Source organism: Catharus ustulatus, chromosome 1, assembly GCF_009819885.2.
Source record: "Catharus ustulatus isolate bCatUst1 chromosome 1, bCatUst1.pri.v2, whole genome shotgun sequence".
Taxonomy (NCBI): domain Eukaryota; kingdom Metazoa; phylum Chordata; class Aves; order Passeriformes; family Turdidae; genus Catharus; species Catharus ustulatus.
The window spans coordinates 44,962,695-44,984,914 of NC_046221.1; the positions used below are offsets into that span (position 1 = coordinate 44,962,695).

The following is a 22,220-nucleotide window of genomic DNA, read 5'->3' on the forward strand; positions in this document are numbered from 1 at the left end:
ATAAAGCATGTGAAAACAAAGTAGTACAAACTGTACAAGAAATTCTATTAACTATGGTAAAATTCATCTAGAAAATCTTACAGCTTCAGAGATCATGCTGCAAAAGCAAACCAAGAGTCTCCTGGAGATAACAGAGGTTCTGAAAGGGTTAGGCAAAGTTAGGGAGAGGGCTGTGTTCATTATTTGCTTCTGCTCTGAGTCAGCGCTGGTAGAAAATGACATTCACATCTAATAAAGCACATTATTCATCCCACTAATGAATTGAGCAACTTCATTTGGAGGAGATCAAAGGCCAAGCATTTAAAGGTACCTAGATACCTAAGGAGGCACACAGACATCTAATGAGATTTAGGAATTCCAATGCCTTGAAAAAAGCTGGTCCTATGTCTTCCGCACCACAGAAGCAGTCAACAGTCTATTAAACAAATACTCTCATGCAAACTGTTTCAGTTTAATTAATTCAGGTGCAATCATGACTCTTTTAGCCTTTCTCTAATTCAAGAGCAAGGGGATTTGCAATGGCTGAAATTGAACTAATAATCAGACAGTTTTTTCAAGTGCATAATCTGCTAATGGTATATATTATGAAAAACACACAAGAAACAATTATACTCATTACTTAGAAGGAAGATTTTCAATCCAATTTGTACACAAATGTGTGTACGGGTAATATTAAGTCTCAGAATAATACTTGAAAATGTTCTTGACAGGAAAAGATTTATATCTCTGCAGCTTTCTTCTGCTACTAGTTGAGTAAATAAGGGAGTTCTATGAACTGAAAGAAACTAAACAAGGGATGGAATCCCAAATTTGAAAATGGCACAATGCCAAACCACTGCTCTACCCCAATACTCCAACTCTAAACTATGAGAGCTGTTTTTACAGAAAATTTAGAGCAGCAGCTCAAGAAGGCTGTCTAAGCAAGATCAACTAAAACTAAGCCATCCCTGCTCTAGCTATTTTAACTTTGCAAATTCTTTCTTTCTGGCTTTCTTTTGCCACTTGAATGCTACAAATGTGCAAATGTTTCCACATGATACAGAAGTGAGAGTTCATTATGCCTCTGCTTACACACAGAAAGCAATCACTACTGAGAGGGTGCCAAACACTGGGACAAAACCCAGAGAGGCTGTGGTAACTCCATCCTTGGAGGCATTCAATACTGGACTGGACAAGCCCCTGAGCAACTGTTCTGACCTGTTTTGAGTAGCAGATTGAACTGGAGATCCCAGAGATCTTTCCTCACATAAAATAATTTATGATATGAATAGGAAGAGCATTCCCAAATGCCCATGCCACTTCCTGCAGTGGTACTTCAAGTAAACCCCACTAAGGATTTGCTCCAGAGACACCACCCAGAGCAATTCATCTAGTTTTGGCTCTCCAGAGGAGGGCCATGAAGAGGGGGTCAGAGGGGTGGAACACCTCTTCTAATGGAGACAGGTTGAGAGAGCTGGGGTTGCTCAGCCTGGAGAAGAAAAGGTTCTGTGGAGAGCTTACAGCACCTTCCCATACCTAAAGTGTGCTACGAGAGAGCTGCAGAGGGACTTTATACAAGGGCATGGAATGACAGAACAATTGCTGATGTCTTTAAACTTGAAGAAGGTAGATTGAGACTAGATATTAGGAAGCAATTTCACTATGAGGGTAGTGAGGCACTAAAAAGGTTGCCCAGAGGAGTTACAGATGCCCCATTGCTGGAAGTGTTCAAGGCCAGGCTGGATGAGGCTTGGAGCAATCTGGTCTAGTGGAAGGTGTCCCTGCCCATGGCATGGGAGCAGGAATTAGATGGTCTTTAAGGACCCTTATAACCAAACCCTGCTGGGATTCCGAGAACCTAATTTCACAAATATGCTCCCAATCAAGAATAATCTTTGTGAGGCTACAAGGAAAACATGGTACAGTTTTCTTTATTAAATAGCTACCATATGGCTATAAAACTTGTTAAACCCTGGTATTATTAGATATTAGCTTTATGCATTTAATTGGAAATTAAATGCAAAATTAAAAATAATACCGTATTTTTTAAAATTATAGGTTTTAGTCATGCATCTTAACCTACCATTTAACAATGTCACTTTATTTAAACAATACAACATAAACAACTTAAATGCTTGGAGTAGGGTACATTCTCTTGATGTAAAGTCCCCTGAGAAACTCCATTTTATAATCAATGTGTAATTGCAGACCATATTTTAAGACTATGCTGCTGAGATAAATTTGTTTGCACTTTCAGCTTTCCTATCTTCTAATATTTTTGGGTTTATTTGATCTGGTTATCATTCTGACTGTAGAGGACATGTTTGCTAATATTCTGCACATTACCAGGATACTCAAGAAGCTCGGAAACTGGACTGTTGAAAGAGGCTTTCTCAGTAGAAGGAACAGTTCTTAAAAACACACAAAAAAAATTCCCTCCTAAACACTTCACACTAAGCCTGCTTCTGTCAAACACTTCAAGAGATAATCTGCTATTCTTTTGTTTGGAAGGGAAACTTCTGAGTGTGATGGACAAAACAAATCACTTTGAGGAAATGTCTCTATTTAGCATGTTGATGTTTTTGTAATTATATTAATCAGGTATCTACCCACAACAATTTGTTCTACCATGTTTAAATGCAGCACAAGAAATTCCTGTTGATGAAATTGTTCTTCACATCCAGGTATTACTGACTGCATGCCAGGATGCCGCTAACCACAGTATTTTACCAGTAGAGGCACAGAATTTACTTGTCCTGGCAAGAGCAGTATAAATAAATCTTGCTGAAAATCCAGTGAGAGGTCTCTAGACAGTATACAGCTCAGGATCTTATAGCCTGTAAGTCACTGCCCTCATCACTCTCATGGAACACAAATTGATTAGTGTATTTGGAAGGAGATTACTGAAACCTTCCAAAGGTTTCTGACAAACTTGTACCTATTGGGTAGGCTACATGTAAGTCTGAGATCAAAATAAAGATGAAATTCATTCCTCTCTGCGAACTTACTGCATTACCATGCTATTGTCTTTCCCGGCATTTATTATTCTTACTAATTTTGCGTTTGATAGAAGTATTACATGATTTGGGCAAACATGCTGGTTTAAGTGATGATCTACAAAGAGGTACAGTAGCAGTGAATCACTTAGAAATCAACTATTACCTAGAAGAGAGCAACAGAAGTTGTCACTTTTATGGGGGTGGGAAGAGCATCAGTCTTTCAGACTATGCCTGAAAATCTAGAGTCTTCCTGGATGTCTCAGTAAGACCTACTTGCACTGGGAAAGTGAGTTGGGAGGCAGTCACACTCTCACACAGAATTCTGTTTTATTCAGGCATTAAAGTGATGTAAACAACAAATTCATGTCAAAATTGTCTCAAGAAAAGCCATGGGTCTATTGCCATCATTACAAGAATGCTGTAATTACACCATACAGCTAAACAAGAGTGTAAGCACCATATGTACAGCCTTAGGATTTTCAATTTTGGAGTCTTCACAAAGGCTTCACTTGGATGGCAGTTCCAGTGCTGCTATTCTGGAGTTTCCTAAATCAGTTTTATACTCTATAAAGTTAAAATCTAGAAAAGGGCAGGAAGAAACATCACCAAAAAAAGGCTAAATATGAGATCAGAATCCTCAAGGCTACATTACTGTGAACAGAATTCACACTGTTATTTTTTCTTGGTTACCACTGAAATTACACTGCAAACAACCCAGCTGTGTGCTATTTATAGAGATCAAATCATTATAAAGACGTTTATGCTACAGGCAGCAGCAGTGACATTTTTTCCCCCTTCTTTTTCAAGCCAATTAAGCAAGAAGAACATTATAATAACATTTTGCTTTGTTTCCCATTCTTCTTGGTGTTATAGGATAGCTTATTTTCATTGATTAAGACCACAAGAATTCTGTCAAAAGGAACAGACTTTATAGTGCACTGTAAATATCCTAAATACCAATATCTTTATTTTGAGCTTCCAATTTAGTAAATGCATATCTTTCATATTATTTCTCTTGATGAAAAGACATCCAGCATGTTTGGCCTAATAGCTGTGGGAAGAAAATCAAAGTGATTCCTGAGTGGTTGGGCTGAGGGAGGAGCAACAAAAGGTGAGAAAACAGGGAACCAAAGCTTTGCAGCATCTTCCATGACACGCTGTCCTGTTCATAATACAAACTTAGGTGGAAGCACTGCAAAGGCTAATATAAACAAAAGCACTTCCTGCTCATGGCAGACAAATTACCACAGCATGGAGAACAAATTTATACTCAGCTCAGTGAAACTTGGCATTTCCATTATGGACGGAGCAGAAATCTGTGCTATGAAAACCTGCATGGTAAAAACTCTGCAAGTCTGAAATAAAACAGTGGTGCCTGAGCCACCAGAGTGTGCCACAGTCAGCAGTATGGGAATTCACCACAGAGCTGGCTATGATGACATCTAGCTATCCATCGAACTATAGGACTCATCACCCTTAAATTCAGTAATCCAAAAAGTTAAGTATCTCACCTAATCCAGCTGTCTTGACTCTCTTGACAACTGATGAGGAAAGACAGGTATCTCCTGAAGACAATTTATCCTAATCCATGATAGGTGTCTCAGGCAGAATGAATCAATGCTTGAAACTGTCTGTTTCTCTCCACTAAACTAAAGATGGAAATCACAAGAGTAACTTAGTCTAGACACCTAACTTTTGGATGACTGAGAGTCAGGGAGATGAATCCAACCCTATCTCTCTCTATTTGCCACATCACCAGGCACTACCCTATGTGAATAAAGTGTCTTTTTAAGTGTTTCTTGGACTTGGAACTTGCTTTAAATCCCATGCAATGTTAGGAAAAATAACTTTCTTCAAAATAAGTCTATTTTCCAATGCTGTTCTAATGAGCATGGTCTTTCAGTGTCTAAGGCCAATCACTGATCTTCCACTTCCTATAAGCACTGGTTGACTTGAAGCTATACTACAGCAGTAAAACAAATCAGCAGAAGTTCTCAATTGTCCCATTCAAAGCATCAGTTAGGAATTTTGCCACGAATGACAAATCACCCATCAGCCACTCGGCAAAGGACACACTTCATATATATACAAAAAATGAGCAACAAGGGGGAAAACGACACTGACACTTACTTGTCCAAGAGTGCACTCCATGCCACCGAGGAAATCTGCCTCCTTCAGCCCATTGTGATTGCTGCTAATGTCATGGACTTCAAACCTCAATCGCTGCACCTCTTCAAAATAGAAGTCCACCGTGAACAGTTTGGAGAAGACGGGATTTATACAGGTTCGAATCACTTCTGTCCTGTCAACCTGTCAAATGGAAAAGAGTCACATGAGTGGCTGCTCTTTCTACCAGTGATGGACAACCATGAGCTCCTCAAATACACTTTGCTCATTTATCAGGACTGACAGCTGGGATTGTGGCCACACAGTCCTGTTTGTACTGTCAGCAGCAGCTGCCCTTTCTGTGCTGGGCTGACCACGAGCACAAGATAAGACCACCTCCCCTTGCCTCTCCCTTCCAGCAAGTCTTTAGCAGAATAACTGGGAAATAAACTACTGAATAACTGCAGAATTTACATCCCCAGCAGTACCCATCCATCACTACAAAACAGCAGCAGAGTGATACAGTTTCATCAAACTAAATGGAAAAGAGAGTAACACCACCAGAAATTACTCATTTCAGACAATTTGCATGATTAAGGGGTGGAGAACTGGATCCACAGCAACAGCTTTTCTTAAAAATATATAAATTTTTTCCATCCTGCTAAGTTGCATCACAAGAATCCAATGGGTTACACAAAGTTTATTCCTACCTCTGAATCTTAAAACTTCTAAAGAAACATTATTAAATCGATATTGCTATTTCTTTTTAAAAAGTGCTCATAGATTACTTTCTAGTTTTTGTTAAGATGTAGTACTTGGGTTTCCTATTTTTTAAACAGGCCTTTGTTATTTTTCATTACGATGCATCATTGGTGATAATGTAAGCAATGAAGCAATTTCCTTTTTTCCACTCTCTGTGCCCTGGCACAGAAAAAAAACTTCATAATTCTGTAAGATTAAAGGAACTGATCCTGAAATGATGTAGGACTTGGGCACATCAGTCACTAGATCAGAGATGGCTGGTGTGCCATGGAACAGACAAATTAAATTGCTCAGAGGAAGAGTGATGAGATCCTTTCTCTGATTCCTGATCAGGAACATCTGTTGTGCAAAAAATGACAGCCGCTTGCTTCACTTTCCAGAGTTTATAATGCATTAGCCTTTCTAGTAGTTATCGGCAAGGACACAAAGAGTCAAGCAAATCAGAAGCAGGGTAAAAATTAACAGTTACTGGTAGAACAGGTTTATTTTAGTGCTCATCAAAGATGTCAGATTGACAGCTCTGACAGCCAAAATCCTTTAGCTAATCATCAAACAGATGCTACCACTCATGGAATAGACACAAACCGGTGTTACCATTGCTGCCTTCTCACACTGCTGTGTTAATGTGCTCTGACTGTGTCAGGATGAGACCATCACAAAGAGGAAAGCAACCTTACATACATATTCATTCTTGATAAATTTGCATAGACTAGCTGAAAATGATGGGTTTGATATCAGTCATGCAAAGAATAATAAGAATAAAATAAGGTGAGAAAGGATACCAGCTACTTTCATTCAAATGCTGGTCTATCAGAAAATTTTTCGGTTATCTCCACTAGCAATCAGTATAACTCCAAATCATTGTTACTGCTACAATGAGAAATATTTCTTATGTCAGATAATGATAACTAATCAGTTTACTGAGACATTCCTGAGACCTCTTCTAAGTGAAAAGTGATCTGATACACTTCAGAACAATGATCATCTCATGAACTAGTGCTTCAGCAGACACAATAATCAAAACATTTGAATGAATGGTTTAAAATCTTTTTTTCATAGCCACAGCAATCTCCTAAACTCATTCCTTGTGTATAAACTCTTAATTCAATAGCATCATTTTAATTGCTTTACTGGTACAGCAGATCTCAGGCTGAGACTGAAGTTTCTGTTACTGTTTCACCTCATCTCTTCCTTTCTGCTGGAAAGAGCTCTCCACTGTGAAATACATCAGGATTTACACTTGCACTCAACATAGGTTAAATATGTGGCTGCTCAAGGGAGTAAAGTGCCTGAAAATGGAGGCACAGGTCTGCACACAGGGACATTAAGGATTTCAGTCTCACACAGAGTTAAGACACTGTTTGCTTTTTTCAGCCTGCGATTGAATGACATCCTTCCCTTGACAGACACTGTACTGAAATATAGCCATTTCACTGAATTTCCCCAGTCTTCCCACATTACTGAGATGATACATCAAGCCAGCATGTCAGAACATGGGATTACGTGAGAAAAATCTGTATTGAAAGAAGCAGTGCCAACAGCTCCACAAGTAATATAAAATTCTTTGTGCCTCTCTCAGCCATCAGCTATACCATTAACCCCTATTAGTCTACCTTTGCCTCAGTCTGCTTTGTCATCATATTTCACAGTTACTTCACTCCTTAGCTAGATAGTCGGGAAGCATCCTCAGCATGGGAAGCCTGCCTCCATTCCCTGGCTTTGACCACTGTGCAGCAAGGCTGAGTGCTGATAATCAGCTTGAGTGACCCATGATGAAGAAGCAGTGGCAAACAGAACAGCTCAAAAAATTCCCCAACTCTCATGGAACACTCTGGTTAGGAGATGCTATATAGACATAAGGTATAATATCCACTTGACTCCTGCCACTTTATAAAGACTGTTCTTTCTTCACTATTATTGCTCTCATATTCAGTCATAAAGCCCTAACACTCGTTTTAGAAATATTGATGAGCATGAAACGTTAATGAAAACTGGTGAAAATACTATTGCTAAGTGCAGTTTCATGCTGATAACCATCAAAAATTTCATTATGTACAGGGCTGCAGACACTTACAAAAACAACAAAAAAACCCCCCTGACCTGGTTTTGACCACAAGTTATCACAATACCTGCAGGACCTGTTTTAATTTCAATCAAAATATGGTGTCATCCTCTATGCTGACCCAAAATACAGGTTCATAGCAGTCTGACAAGATGTCAAGCCATATTCCCTTAATCCCGCTGTCACCCAAAATCACTTACAGCACTTTCACTTATATGGATGGTGAAGGCTCAAATGCTTAAAGAAAACACAGTTTAGCTTTGCCCAGCCTCATTAACTGAGCACTTAGGAAGTTACAATTTCACAGCATGAATGTTTTCCAAAACATAATGAAGAACACTAAATCTCCATTACTTTTGGGGAAGACAGCTTTAAAGTCCAACAACAGTACATTATAAATGAGTAGAACTTAAACTTTTGGTCTTGTTACAGAAAACCCTAATCCTGATGACAGGCAAATTTTTCAACAGGACATGGACAGGGGTCATGCCCACAACTTTAGGATTTGCTGATGCCTGACATATGAGCCATCTGTTATTTTGGGACTTCGCTAGAACAAGGAATTTCTCCAATTCACTGAAGCAGAACAAATTTTCACAACAATTGACAGCTACATGCACCTTCGGGCTGGGTCAAGGGATAAAACTGACCTTAAAAGGAACAGCGTTCATCTGACACCATGATCCGAACATCTGCTTCATGGTGCAGCTTCATCTGCACTTTCCCTTCAAGGACAATTTAAACAGAGAAAAGGACTTGCATCTTCACCTCCTGGGATGGACTCACACTGCTTTCCCTCTTCATCTCTTTAGGTTCTTGTCACTTCACAGAAGGTGGCACCCTGCTGAGTAGCTGGGATTACTTGGCAGGCCCATCTGGATGCAGCCACCCTGTGAGCTTCCCCTTGGGGAACTATGGATGACATACAAACACCAAAGTTGGCATCCACAGTGCAAAGTGCCATCTCAACAGCAGGAATTAAAATGGAGGAAAGAAAATGGGCCTTCTGAATCCTCATGTCAAACTCGCAGGGAGTTGGAAGCTGAGTTTGAAACCTGTTTTCTCGCTGTACTGTTGACATGGGTGGAGAGTTGTCAGAAATGTTTGCCTGTTTCTCTGTTTGTCCACCATCACTGCTGAAGAACTGCAAAATTGTCTTTGCAGTTAGATAGCATCAAATTAAAGAAGGCACAAAGGACAGCGCAATGGACAAATACTAAAATTCAGAATTCTTATGCTGTTTATATATTTTGTCTGTGAGCTGCTGAAAAGCAGTGAGTTTTACAGAACTGTGATAAATATGATATCTTTGGTGAGGAAACAGTTCTTTATTGTAGAAAAAAAAAAATCACTGACAAAGAAGTAATTCAATGTTTGAAGTATCGACTAAGGATCTCCACTCCATCTTCCACCACAACTTGAGAAGAGAAGCCAAGGGAAAAGATCCAGGGTGAGAGGGATTTTTAAATCTTCTTCCATCAAAATTAGATGAAGTTTAAGCTATTGCATATAGAGGGATGAACAAGGATTACATAGAAGCTTAGGGTCACCTGGTGTCTAGGGCTTTCAAGTGATCATAAAAACAACTTTCTCATTATGTCCTTGGGAATCAAGAAAATGGGGAATTGTTTACAGGACCCAAAGCTCTGCACCTCGAGGCCGTGCTTGAGTGTTTACAACAGATCAGTGATGTGCAGAACTCCATGTCCCACTCAGATAATTGGTACCTATCTGCTCTCCACTGTATTTCTAGCAAACATGCAACTAGCACAAAAGAAACACATCTTCACTGGTTATTTCTTGGCATCTTTGAGGTGAAGAGAAGCCAAGGGTCATGAAGAACTTACTGTGCTGTCATGAAAAGGGACAATTTTGAGGGGGAAATTTTAATCAGGCTCATGAAATGGTATAGTTCCCTCATGAGCTAAGGAAGATCTTTGGTCTACAAACAATGGTCTGAAAATTTATACAGGTGCTGTAGTTCCTTCAGTTTTTGTCGTAAAAACCTAGTTGAAGAGCCATAAAAATACAAATTCCATTAAACAGAGAATGTGTGTGCCACCAGAATGTGGGTTTTTTTGTGGTTGTTACCTTTTTAGCAATTTCTTAGTCCAACAAATTGACCCATTTTTCCTTGTACATTTTAGAAGCCAACAAGGGAAAACCAACAGGCTCTACTTCCTGTAGAAGTTATTATAAAATGCTGATTAAATCTAGTAGAATCACATTTGGCAGCTGAAATGACAGAAAGCACAGAAGTGAAGGAGTAGCATTATTTTTAGGTCACCTGGATCTTAATAAGACTGAAAATTTCCATGATACAGTACCTTAGATAAAAATTTGATACCAAGCAGAAAGCAATTTACACTTTGCTTGCTGGTTTCCAAGGAAGTTATTAATATATTTTTTGTTATTCACAGTGCTTTCACAGCATCACATTTCTATTCCACAAATTATAAGTTATTGCAAAGGTCACCATAATTTATAGCCCTTGTTTTCAGTTTAATTGATGATTGAAAGCAGTGGAAGAAATTAGCAGATCTTTAATTCTTTTCAGATTGTAGAGCTCAGGGCTGAGCAAAATCTTCTCAATGTCAGCAGAAACCTTTTGCCACAGGCTGGTTTGAAGAGAAACATTTAATGCACTAGAAAATTAATATACAGAAACAGCCCAGACAACTGAAATTACAGGAAAACCATAATTTCTTAGCTGAAAAGTTCTTCATTAAGAAAGCCCACTTCTCTGCTAACAACCACTGACCAGCTTCTGCTTAATTACTTTTACTTGCTCAGTTACTTCTCATTTCTCTGAAGCAGGAAGTGGATAATTTATTATATACACTACGTAAAAATTATGTGAGAAGTTCACGGATGGACTTGCCTTATATGCTCATAACTTCTAATAGAAGACAGAAATGAGATTATTGATAGGTACTTGCATGTAGTTTGTGTCATTCACTCAGAAACAACAATAGCTCTAACATCACTGCACAGTCACCCAGTATCAGCATTTGAGAGTCTGTACTGAACCCTGTCAGACTTGAAGCCTGTGCAGGTTTCAGAGTCTCATCTGAGCAACTCTAAGCTCTCACAGCAGAAAACACACAAAAAACCTGTGGTGCAATACAGGTTAATTCTCATGCCAGGCAAATTGTGGCAACATTGCTAAGAAGAAGAATGAGGAGTTTCATGGGATTGGAAAGAGTGCTGCTCAGTCCCCAGTATGATGAAAACAGGACCTAAATTAAGAGCCCTCGTGCCAAGGGCATCACTGGTTTTCTGGAACAAAAGAAATCCCTGAGGAAGCTACAACAGTCCCCTTTAGTTTTCAGACCATGTGCAGTTGTCATCACTGATTTCCTTGGTAAGTCTAAGCTTTTTAGGCTGCATAGAAATACTGGAAAGTGCATGGGTATCCCTCCCACTCACTGTCCTTTTGGAAAGCTCAAATACAAGAGAAAAAAGCAAGAGCTGCTAGTGCATTAATACAAAGTCCCACTGTTGCCGACTGCACTAGTTACCTGATTTTAGTTTACTTTCTCTGAAAAGAAACACCCTAATTTCATTCAAATAGTTCCAGGAGTGAGAGAACACCAAGTCTTCTCAGTTTAATGTCATGAAACCCAAATATTTTGTGCCAGAGTGATAATTTTTAGCCACTGTATGGACTGCTATGGAAGCAAACGGATTAAAATTGTTATCTTGCTGGACTTTATCGTAATTCCCTTGGATTTTTAAATGTCTTCCGGTAATATAGCTACTGGGACTCCAGTTGCATCACAGGGAGTGAGTCATAGCTGTTGTGTCCCTTGAGCAAAGAGATGATCAGCCATATTATAGGGAAAGAGTGTGCAAACATGAACTAGAGTTAAACAAGAAGTCAGGTTAAACAGAAGTTTGACAAAAATTTTGCCTAGAAAGATTTGAAAATTATCCAGCTGCTCCTCCTGGACACTGTCTGCTCTGATTTAGACCTAAAACACTAGCTTTCATCCCTCACACCACTGGGGACCAACTGAGCCACCAGGCCAGAGGTTATTTCACATGGCTTCCTCTGCATTCTGTTCTCTATATATTTATTAAAAAATACTACTTTGCCCAAAGAAACACATTGCAACCACATCCCATCACATGACTTCAACTTTCCTGGCTAAGAACGCCTTAAAATGCCACATGTAGCCTTCCATTTTCTTGACACATGAATGCAGTGCCATAGCACTGGAGGCATGGGAATGTCAGACAAGCCCCAACAATATCGGTGTCACCACAGGGCATGTGAGGGCAGGAAGGGACATCAGGACAAGGGCACAGCAGCGCCTCGAGGTCACGGTGTGCTGGGCTACCAGTGAGCCCCGACTGCACACACACACATCAGTGACTGACCTCTGACCCAGCCTGGCCTCTTGGGCTCTCTCTGTCTCAGCTCAGCTGCTGGCACTGCTCTGACTCCTCTCCGTCTGCTGGATCTACAGGAGGAAGCACCGATGGGAAGAAGGGGTGGTGAACTGCTGAACTGAGATCAGCTCCCTGAAGAAGCTTCTTGTCTGGACAGCAGGAAACCCCAGACTGTGTCATCTGCAAAGGTTTTCTCTTATGGTCTGGTCAGTCCAGGCTCAGGGATGCTGGGGAAAACGTGAGCCAACTTTAATTTGCCTTCTGTGAATTTAGATTTGACATAAAGCATGGGATAACAAAGAACTCCAGCCCTGACATTTCATCTGAAGAAAAACATAAATATTGCCACTTCTCAATTGCAGAACTTCCATGGGGAAAAACTGTAAAACATGAAGTTTTTTCCCATCTATTGACCTTGGGCTATAAAGAACAATGCACCAGCTGCTGCACTGTGAATATTCAAGCCAGTTTTGAAAAGCCAGTTGCAGAATATCTCAGTGAACCTGAAAAGCAGAATGTCTCTTTAGAGCAAATCATTAATGTAGCATAAATTAAGGTCTTTCCAATGAACAATGATTAACTGGACTGAAAAGTGAGAGGACCGTGACAAGATAGAGAGAGAGCACTGTCTTATCCATAAGATCTTTTACATTATCTTAAATTTAACGTGGGACCACTTGCAATTCTGATTCTTTTTTTGTGTAACATTTTGAGTCCTGCTAGAGAGAAGGACAAGTTTGAAGAGAGAATGTCAAATCAGGTATCCATAATAGATTTGGGAAATTTCTTGACAGCCAGTGGAAATTCCTGCAAAGCAGTACCAGGATTTAATCTCCTGGATTTAGTCTCCAGGGTAGATTCCCGCCAGTGGTTAAGGCATCTTTTGGCCCTCACTATCACTGTACAGAGAAGTGCTCATGCCTCAGCAGAGAACCCTTTTTTCCATATCCCTGCTTAAGCCATGAAGGTTTCTTCAGAATTAGCTATGAGTTATCACTCAGAGGTGACCTAACACAATACTCTCTTGGGTACTGAAAAGTTTAGGCTTACATTTCCAAATAGTCAGTTTCTTTTATAATCTTTCATAAAAAGCTTGAGTGTCCACACATACAGTCTCCTAGTGAGGGAGCCCAGCAAACTCCTTGACTCTCTCTGCACAAGGCCAGCAGCTGCAGGAGCTGATATTCTGGAGGTCACACCTTCCAGTGTGACCATGACCATGCTGTTGCGCTTTGGAGGAGGTAGCAAGAGTGTTGCACCTTTGCCTGCACCAAATAATCTCCTGCAGGTTCATAAATAGAGACAAGCAACAATTATGCCAAAGTCCTTTATCTTATTCTGGCAAGATTTCTGAGCCTTAACAATCACATAACATTGACAACTATAGAATTTTTGGAATGAAAAAGTGAATAGAAGTCACACAGTGGCAGGAGGTACCCACGTGCTGTGCTCCCTACATATTTAACAAGTGCTCAGCAAACATCACAAGTGCATAATGACCTGTGTCAACTCAAGGAATAAGGTGCTATAACTCACTCAGATGTGATTACACTGGCATAAGAAAAAACATCATTAATTTTTCACTGAAAACTCTTGAATGCTACCTCCAAGCTGAGCCCCGAAGCCCTAATGCTTTATCTTCCTTTACTTGATATCCCAGATACAGCCCAAACATTCAGACTATGATGACTGCCATTTACTATTCCAAAACCCTCATTTGATGTTGAGAGCTTCAATCAAATCTTAATTTACAAGTTCCTGAGGACACAGGCTTTCTGTAGAGGACAAAACTGATCCTTTGAAGTGGCAACAAAAATATTCACATATTTTACCATTTAGCCCCACTTTCAACTTGCCACAATTTGCTAGCAATTTTGCTAGCAAAACTTTAGTGCCTGGCAGCTGTCTGAAAGTAAGAGCATTATGCAGCCAATTGGAAGCTCTTCAACCATATATTCTCCACACAGTTTCTCTCACAGGTTAGAAAGTGAGCCTTGGGAATACAGGTTTTCAATGAAGTTGTTTCAATTTCATTGTTATTTGCTTGTTCTTTTTTAATCTGCTTCTACGGAGAAACACGATTTTGTTGATTATTTCTGTCCAAAAAGGGAGAATTTTATATGTGTCAAATACTTGGCTGCTTTTCCCCACACAGATGATATTTTAATGTCTCCCGATAAGCTAAATTTTAAGTTTTTTACTGTAAAATGAAATAGTTTTGAATATTCTTTTCATTCAAAATGCAACATGAATTGCATGCATGATGGTAACAAAAAATGCAAAAAATGGAGTGTTGTTTAAAATTTTCTAAGCACCTGATGGTTGAGTTTTTCAAATGCTAATGCTTGGGAATCCTTAGTTCACACAATTACTCACACAATTAGATTCTGCTACATCATCTGGTTACAAAGAAATTAATTCAAACTTAATCTAATCAGGATGTAAAGCATTTATTTGCTAATTCTACCTTTCGCTACTCCAAAACTAACTTCCAGAATTAATTTTTAATATAGCCAGGTAATCTCACATCCAGGCTTCTAAAGTCATATTTCTTCCTTCCCTGATGTCCTAGAGGACAAAAGATTTAGCAGATTGACAAATATGTTGTAGTGCAAACCACTGGAACAGCAGGGCAGACGTTTGCTGTTGCTGAACTGCAGTTAAACCTGAACAGAGACCTTTAGAAGTGTTTATGGTGGCACAGGATTGTTCAGGTGAGATCTGACATTATACAATTTCTCAAGAATTTACACATAATTGAGAGCAGAGAAACTTCAGATGATGGGATGATCTTTGCTTCCTGAGTATCATTATACTATGTAAGAAGTCTATGCTGCTTCAATAATTTGCTCTTTAAACAACTGACTATAAAAAGTATTTCGATAATTTATTTATCTTGAGAAAGATTTCCTGCCTCGTACATCCAGGTAAGTTAAGCATAACTAATATAGAATCTCAGATGGGTTAATGAATTATGTCAATTGATATAGGCGCAGTCAAGTTATTAGTTTAAGAAATTAATTTTCTAATGAAGTGCTCATAATTAAAGATTTAATAATTTATTTTTAATGTGGTATTTCAATCCTAAATCAATTCTATCATGGAGTCATTAGCAGCAGAAAGGCAATGTACTATTACATACTGCTTTACCAGTTTTTCCTGAATTCCTATACCAGAAGTAAAAATTTACAAGATCCATTTAAACCAGCTTGAGTCTTAGCACACAACTGGAGAATTTGGCCCATGTGTTCAAAGGACAGCCTAGAAAAATAACAGATTTGTTGTGACTAAAGTCCATTATAAAGTACTCTCACTCTTCCTTTTACACATGGATCTTTTGAAGTTTCTCAAAGGTGTTACATTTGCTGAAGCCAGGGAATCCCAACAGCTTGATCCACTACTCAGGAACATCAGTGTAAGCCTTTCTGTGAACTACTGCAAAATCCAGAAAAATAGAGTAAAGTATTGGTCTTCTCCCAATTATATTCACAAGCAGATACTCTGATATTGAATAGTACAGAACTCATTAGAAGTAGAGAGCAAGTTTAGCTGAATGGTATTACAGTCTTGCAGACAGCATCCTATCACATTCCTGACTTGGGACCTATTTGGTTTGTACTGCAAAGACCTCAGTGAGTTAAGGTTCCTGTAAGTATCTGGTAATACCTAATTCAAAATGGTTTCTGAAAAACATGAACCTTGTAATCAAGCCTCATTCACATGCGTGCTATCCAAAAATGTATAAATTCAATCAGAGATGACCACAATTCTCCCTTCCCTAAGAATGAGTGGTGCCTGGGATATAATGCATACAGGGATCTTTACTACATCTGACTTGCCTACACGACCACCATGGACAATAAGCAGCTAAAGCTGCTTCCTGTAATGGCTTTGGGTCCTTCTGGAAGTGTTATGACTTTCCAGGAGTTATTTGTAAACAGTATGCTCACATACATCAGATATGTGCAGCATACATTACTCCCTCTTACATTCACTGTGATTTATAAAATTGACTGGTATATGCATAACGGTGAAGGGCTACAAATGCTCAGAGCAAACCAAATCCAGCCTGGTACACTTCTTGGCAACACCAGGGATGCTAAATTTGGATGTTTTCAACTAGTGAGCACAAGATTTGACTGCAAAAGACAAGTGTTAGTCTTTCATTGAGTGCAAGTAGTCCATGTACATACTCTTGTTTCCTACTATCACACTCTACATGTTGTAAATGCAGTTTTATGGGTGTAAATTATACATCTTTCACCATGATTCAGCTTGTGTATATCCCACCAAGAGATCTTTCAGCACTGGCATTTAGGGGTTTTAACTTACACTGAAACAGCCAACAAAGAGAGCACAACACCCTGTGGAAGACAGTACCCGCTAGGAGGGTGGTCAATACAAGAAACCTAGGGCAAAGATATCACAGAACAGACAGATCTCGGTAACCTTCAGACAAGCCCTATGGAACTCCCAGGAAGCCCCATGAAACTGCACGTACTACTGGCCACAATAAATAAGCAGTGCCAGCAGGATTTGATTCTCCTGGTAGATGCTAAATTTGAGCTATGACTTAAGCTATGAAGAAACAGCCTTGTATCAAGGCAGGTTTTGATGGAAATTTGTCTATATGTGGTTCATGGCTTCCCTTTTGAGGCTCGTGTTAGGAATGGCTTTAGGGAAAGACACATAGACTTGAAAAAAAACATCTTCAAAATGGAAACACTGTCCAGGTTGCTCTGTGAGAATAGAGGTAAAACACTCAGCACACCCCAGCAGTTCAGCCTGCTCAGGCCGTGAAAGAGGATCCCCGTTCCCACAGGTCGCATGCACAGCCCACCTAGGGTAACAATCTGGTGGCTCAGACGGAGTCAGCCCTGCCCAAGGCTATTCACAGCCCTTACAGTTTCCTGCCCTGGCCTCCGGCTCTGGGAGACTGCTGCAGTGGAACGTGTTTAATTAGTTACTAAGTAATTCATAAGTCGTTTGGTCTTTATGCATGGGGTCCTAAAATTTGATTTTGCTGACACTGCTGAAAATCTATGAGTTGTGTCAGGGATGAAAGGCATCACCAAGAGCCATTTTGGCTAAATTTTCCTGAATTTTATCCTATCTTTTTAATAAAAGAACAAAAATTAAGGCAGTTAAATACGATCATGTATATTCTTGTCCCAAGAGAACACTCAGCTTGACTTACAGAATTCCCACATTTGGCAGTGAGGGACTTTCAGTTTTAGGGGCTGTAAAACTGTAATAAGCCAGAGAAAACTTTGAATTTCAGTTCTCTGTGTATTTGAGATCTTTTTCTGATAATGGTTACGTGGTAGTCAACAAAACTCAAATATGTATTTTCATGTCTTGCTAAACAATGGAAATGAAAATCAGAGGAAATCTGCAGGACTTTTATTATGTATCTCTAGTGTTAAATATGTTATTTTCTTTGCATAAAATAGATAGTATTTTATAAACTGGCCTTTCAGTATAGCTAATAAATTTCAGGCATGCTTTTTTCAATTAGTATATTTGGGCAATTTATTCAATGTTTCCATATTAAAAAAAAATTAAGACCCAGTCTCCACATATCTCCTCTAAAATTCCCTTTGACAAGAATACTTTTTCAATACATTCTCTGTGTATCATGGCATTTTATATTAACAAACTGATATGGAAATGAGAAATGTAGATAATGCTTGACGAAGTTTGTCTTCAGACCTGCAACACTGTAGAAAATTGTTTGTGTTGTAGAAGTCTGGGGAGAAAACATACTCTTGCATTCTGTTCCAAATTATGAGACTTAGAGCAATGCACTTATTCTTCTTCTGTATCAGCAGTCCACCCACAAAAACTGTGAATGTTGGACTGGAGGATGCTCTTGGTAGTAGTTTTAGCTCAGAGCCTTGTGCAGTTCACAGGCTTGGCTTATCAGGGTTAGATTTAAAATAGGAAAGGATGGGTGCAGGCACACTGTGTGTACTGTCATTGGGATGTACTTTTCTGGAAAACATCAGGCTGCCACATACCCAAACAACCCTGGCGTTAGATACACTTCTGATATGATGTGGAAAATCCTTCAGCACCTTATAATGGTTGCAAAAGTCAAAAGAAAACTCTCCCTTTAGCAACTGAGTGCAAGAGGGATTTTGGCTAAACCGTGCAGTGGAAACCAGGAGTAGCATGTCAGGGTGCAACTTGCATTGATCCTATTGCTCTAAGAGTATAGTGTGCACATAGATATCACTGAGCCAGTCCTCAGGCCCTTTGAGCACTGATGGGACACAGGGAGGTTACAAGCTACATCTGTAAGAAGTCCAGCCTGTAATCCATTCCCTATCCATCTGCCATGTGTTTAGAGCTCCAGGTGACAGCCCCGAAAGACATGAAAACATCCTGCACTAAATGGCTCATCTCCACACAGCACTGCAGCTCAAAATATGGAGCCCATTCTTCTTGCACATTGAGAAACAAAAGCATGAGTTGATTTCTGCCAGGTGAAAGCAGTGACATTAGTGATCTAGCAGAGTGATGTGCCATGAAATGGGGAGAAGAACCAGTGAGTAGCTACCATGGCTAGAGGAAAAAACAGGCTGGGAAAGAGTGACAGCCAGAGGATGAAACTCCCATCATATAATCAGGAGTGAAGTATTGTTCATCCTGCTATCTTATTGCATTCCTGCAGATTAAAAAGATGGTAGTATGAAAGAAGAATTACCACAGACACGCTGCTCTCTTCAGCTTCAAATAGAGAGAAACAAGTGCAGTAGATGTCAACAATGCCAAAACACGTCAATACAGTAGAGATGGAAGTGGTCTTCAAACATTCTGCATCTCCAGAAGGTCAACTTGTTTTAAATCAAGAACTACTCCTTTTAAAAAATTCCTACTGTAATTTTTGGATAGGTGAATCCTCCTATTTATTCAGAAGAAAGTAGTTCAAGGAGAATGCCTTTCTCCACCTAGACTTGTTGAAAAAGAGGAAAAACCAGTACAATCAAAACCAATCAATTATTCATTTAGGTCGAGTCCTATGGTCTTTCCCCTTCTTTGTCTACTTCAGAATTCTATCTTTGCTCTTATTTTATCAATGCTAAGGAATTACTTCAGAATTCTAACAGTTAGCAAATTTTATTTTCTCTCTAACATCACTTCCTGCATTTGCAAAGCAAATCTTGTAGGGCTAAATGTATTTAGCAGCGGTCTTTCACTTCAGGCATCTTTGTTGCAATGTCTTCCCATTAGGATCTGTACAGTCTGATTTTTAAGGCTGCTGTGTCCCTGGTGCTCCAACTGATTCCAGCAAGTACTGTAAACACTCAGCACTTTTGAAGGTCAGATATGAAGTGGTAAATAGCAGGAAAGGCACAACCCAGCTTGGAGGTTTCCATGGGGGAGCATGGGGGGATAGAAAAGCGAGAGGATTGCATGAAATTTGTCCTGAGAGTTACACCAAATTATGCGGAATGCTGCTGAGAGTGATGGAAGACAGGTCAGGGAATTGGTAAATGCATGGAAAACTTGCTCACAGTAGCCTTCTCCATCCTTTACAGTGTTTCCAACTGCAAGAATCATGTGTTTTGGCACCTTTCATAAAAATCCCCACTGCAAAAATAACCGTTTTCTTAATTAAAGTTATTTTCTTTCTGGTTTTGGGAGAAGTTCTGAGATATAAGGAGTAATTTGAAAACAAGACGATAATTAAAAAGTAAAATGGAAGTAATATTGATTTTTCTTAATCCCTTTCTTTTTAAATTGATCTCATAAGCTGGGAAACTTGATGCAATGCCCTGAAAGGTGTGAACTTGGTTTTGTCAAACTTTTTAATTCCTGCTGCGGTGACATGATTGGTTGGGTCACATGTAGGGAATAAGGAAGGACTTAATGCTTTTAGGTTTTGGTATCTCAGGTTTGAAACTCTGGCATAAACTGCCAGAGCACAGCATCCCATTTGGTCCTGAGAGTTACAATATCTTGGATGAGTATGAAACTATTAGTGAAAATTTAAAAACAGAGCTGGTAGCCATTATAGCTACAAAGCCTTGCTGAAAAATGCGTATGTATTAGTGACTCCCCATTATAATTCAAATTGATTTAATGCTAGCTACCAAAAAATCTGCTGGAAGTTGTATGCAACCATCAGGATGCCATTAGTAATCCAATCCACAGCAGTCTGATGGTTAATGAGCCTTTTGGAATGTAAATCACTTATCTCCATTTCAGCATCAGTCTTGATGCAGGGAAGGACAATCTTCTGCTAATCCAGCTCAGCACTAAAAAAAGTTGGGGTTTTTCCATTAACTATTTAATGATGCTGCAGAGAAATCTAAGTGTTAATATAATATGTGGAAACATGGCTGTACAAGCTGCTGCCACAAAATTTTTAAGGGATAGGTGTACCAAAACACAAAGAACAGAGGAGAAGAGAATATTTCAGCCATGATTCCGTTAGGGATAATGAGCTCCAATCCTTATGGAGCAAACAGCTTTGATGAATCAGATATATTGGATCCACAATCTTGCAGGATGAATATTGGTATATGGACTCTTTATGAATAAAAACCTAAAAAACCAACAAAATCAACCCACTTTGAATCAAAAACTTTAAGACACACAAAACTCTATCTGCTTCATTTCTCCCCACTATCCCAACCTTTATTTTGTCTTCCTAACTATAGACTCTTCAAGGCAAGAACTGGCTCTTTTAAGATATGGTGGGGACGTTTCTATAATCTAATTCAGCGGATTATTCACTCACAGGCACTCATATAACAGGGGTGGAAGATTCAAGGACATCCATGCAGCTGAACCCTTGTCAGCTTATATGGAACTGCAGATCACACATTATCACATCAGTGATAATGCAGCCTAAACTGTTAAAACATGTTTAAAACTGCTTCCCTGCCAGTAAATCCATGCTTGATAAATCAATATTCAGCACATATGTAAATCCATAATGCAGAAAGATAGTCTTCAATCTTTGCTAAGCTTTTCAGAGCTTCTACAAATACTACAAGAGCAGATTTGCTGTCATGCCTTTTTTCCAAAAATGCCCCTTTTTTTTTAATTCATGGGCTGCTGTATTTATTCTATGAAAATTGTTTATCAGTGTATATATGAAATCCTCCAGACTTTGCAAGGCTTGTCAGAAACTAAATTTTCATGAAATAGTAGGCAGTGCTGCTAGTTTAACCCTGATTCAATAATGCATTTATGTGTCTCCTTTCATGCAGGCTCAGAGTTCTCCTATTTTAATGGATGAGCAGACTGCAAAAAGGTAATGAAGCACCTAAGTGTTTTGTGAATTGGAGCACTTCATAATACTTTAATTATGCAACAATGTAACTCTGAAAAGTCTTCTTTTCTAACAGTTACATTACTGCTGTTTAAATAGCGTATGAGTCCTGTTTTAATTTGCTATTGCTAGGTACAATTTTTAAAACTTTCTGAAATGACAAAGACCCAATAATTATTTCAATAGTTTAAATCAAGTTTACCTTTGCTTGCTACTGGTCTATTGGGCCTTTGTTTGGTAATGCTACACAAAAATGACAGAAGTATTTTCCTAAATGTTTGAGCACTGTTCATTCTAGCAGGAAAGCTTTGCTGTTGCTTATTTTCACACATCATTTGGGCTGAAAATTACTGCAGCGAGGCAGGGTGTGTGGACCCTGGCTTCAGCACTCCAACTAGCATGATCTGTGAAGCAAAGAAACTCAAAAAGACCTAGGTACTCCCAGCAGGTAGCGGGTTTGCCTTTTTTGGCATTTTTTTGAAGGACTTGATAAACATACTCGCTTACACAAGAAAAAAAATCTGCTGATAAAAACCACGACAGATTTCGTCAGCAGTAGAAAGTTATGGTTCTTGACATCTGCTCCTACGCCATATGGAGGTAACAGGAATTTTAATCTAATTTTTAACCT

The 22,220-nt window shown here is 39.2% G+C and overlaps 1 protein-coding gene across 2 annotated transcripts in view; it reads right to left on the bottom strand.

Annotated features, from left to right (window-relative positions):
• The window catches only part of CPNE4 (copine 4), a 239,526-nt gene that overhangs the window by 109,625 nt on the left and 107,681 nt on the right, over positions 1 to 22,220 (bottom strand). For both annotated transcript variants that reach the window (XM_033070258.2, XM_033070249.2), the window contains one exon: positions 5,109 to 5,288. In XM_033070258.2, the coding sequence (XP_032926149.1) occupies positions 5,109 to 5,288 (180 nt within the window). The remainder of the gene's footprint in view (positions 1 to 5,108; positions 5,289 to 22,220) is intronic.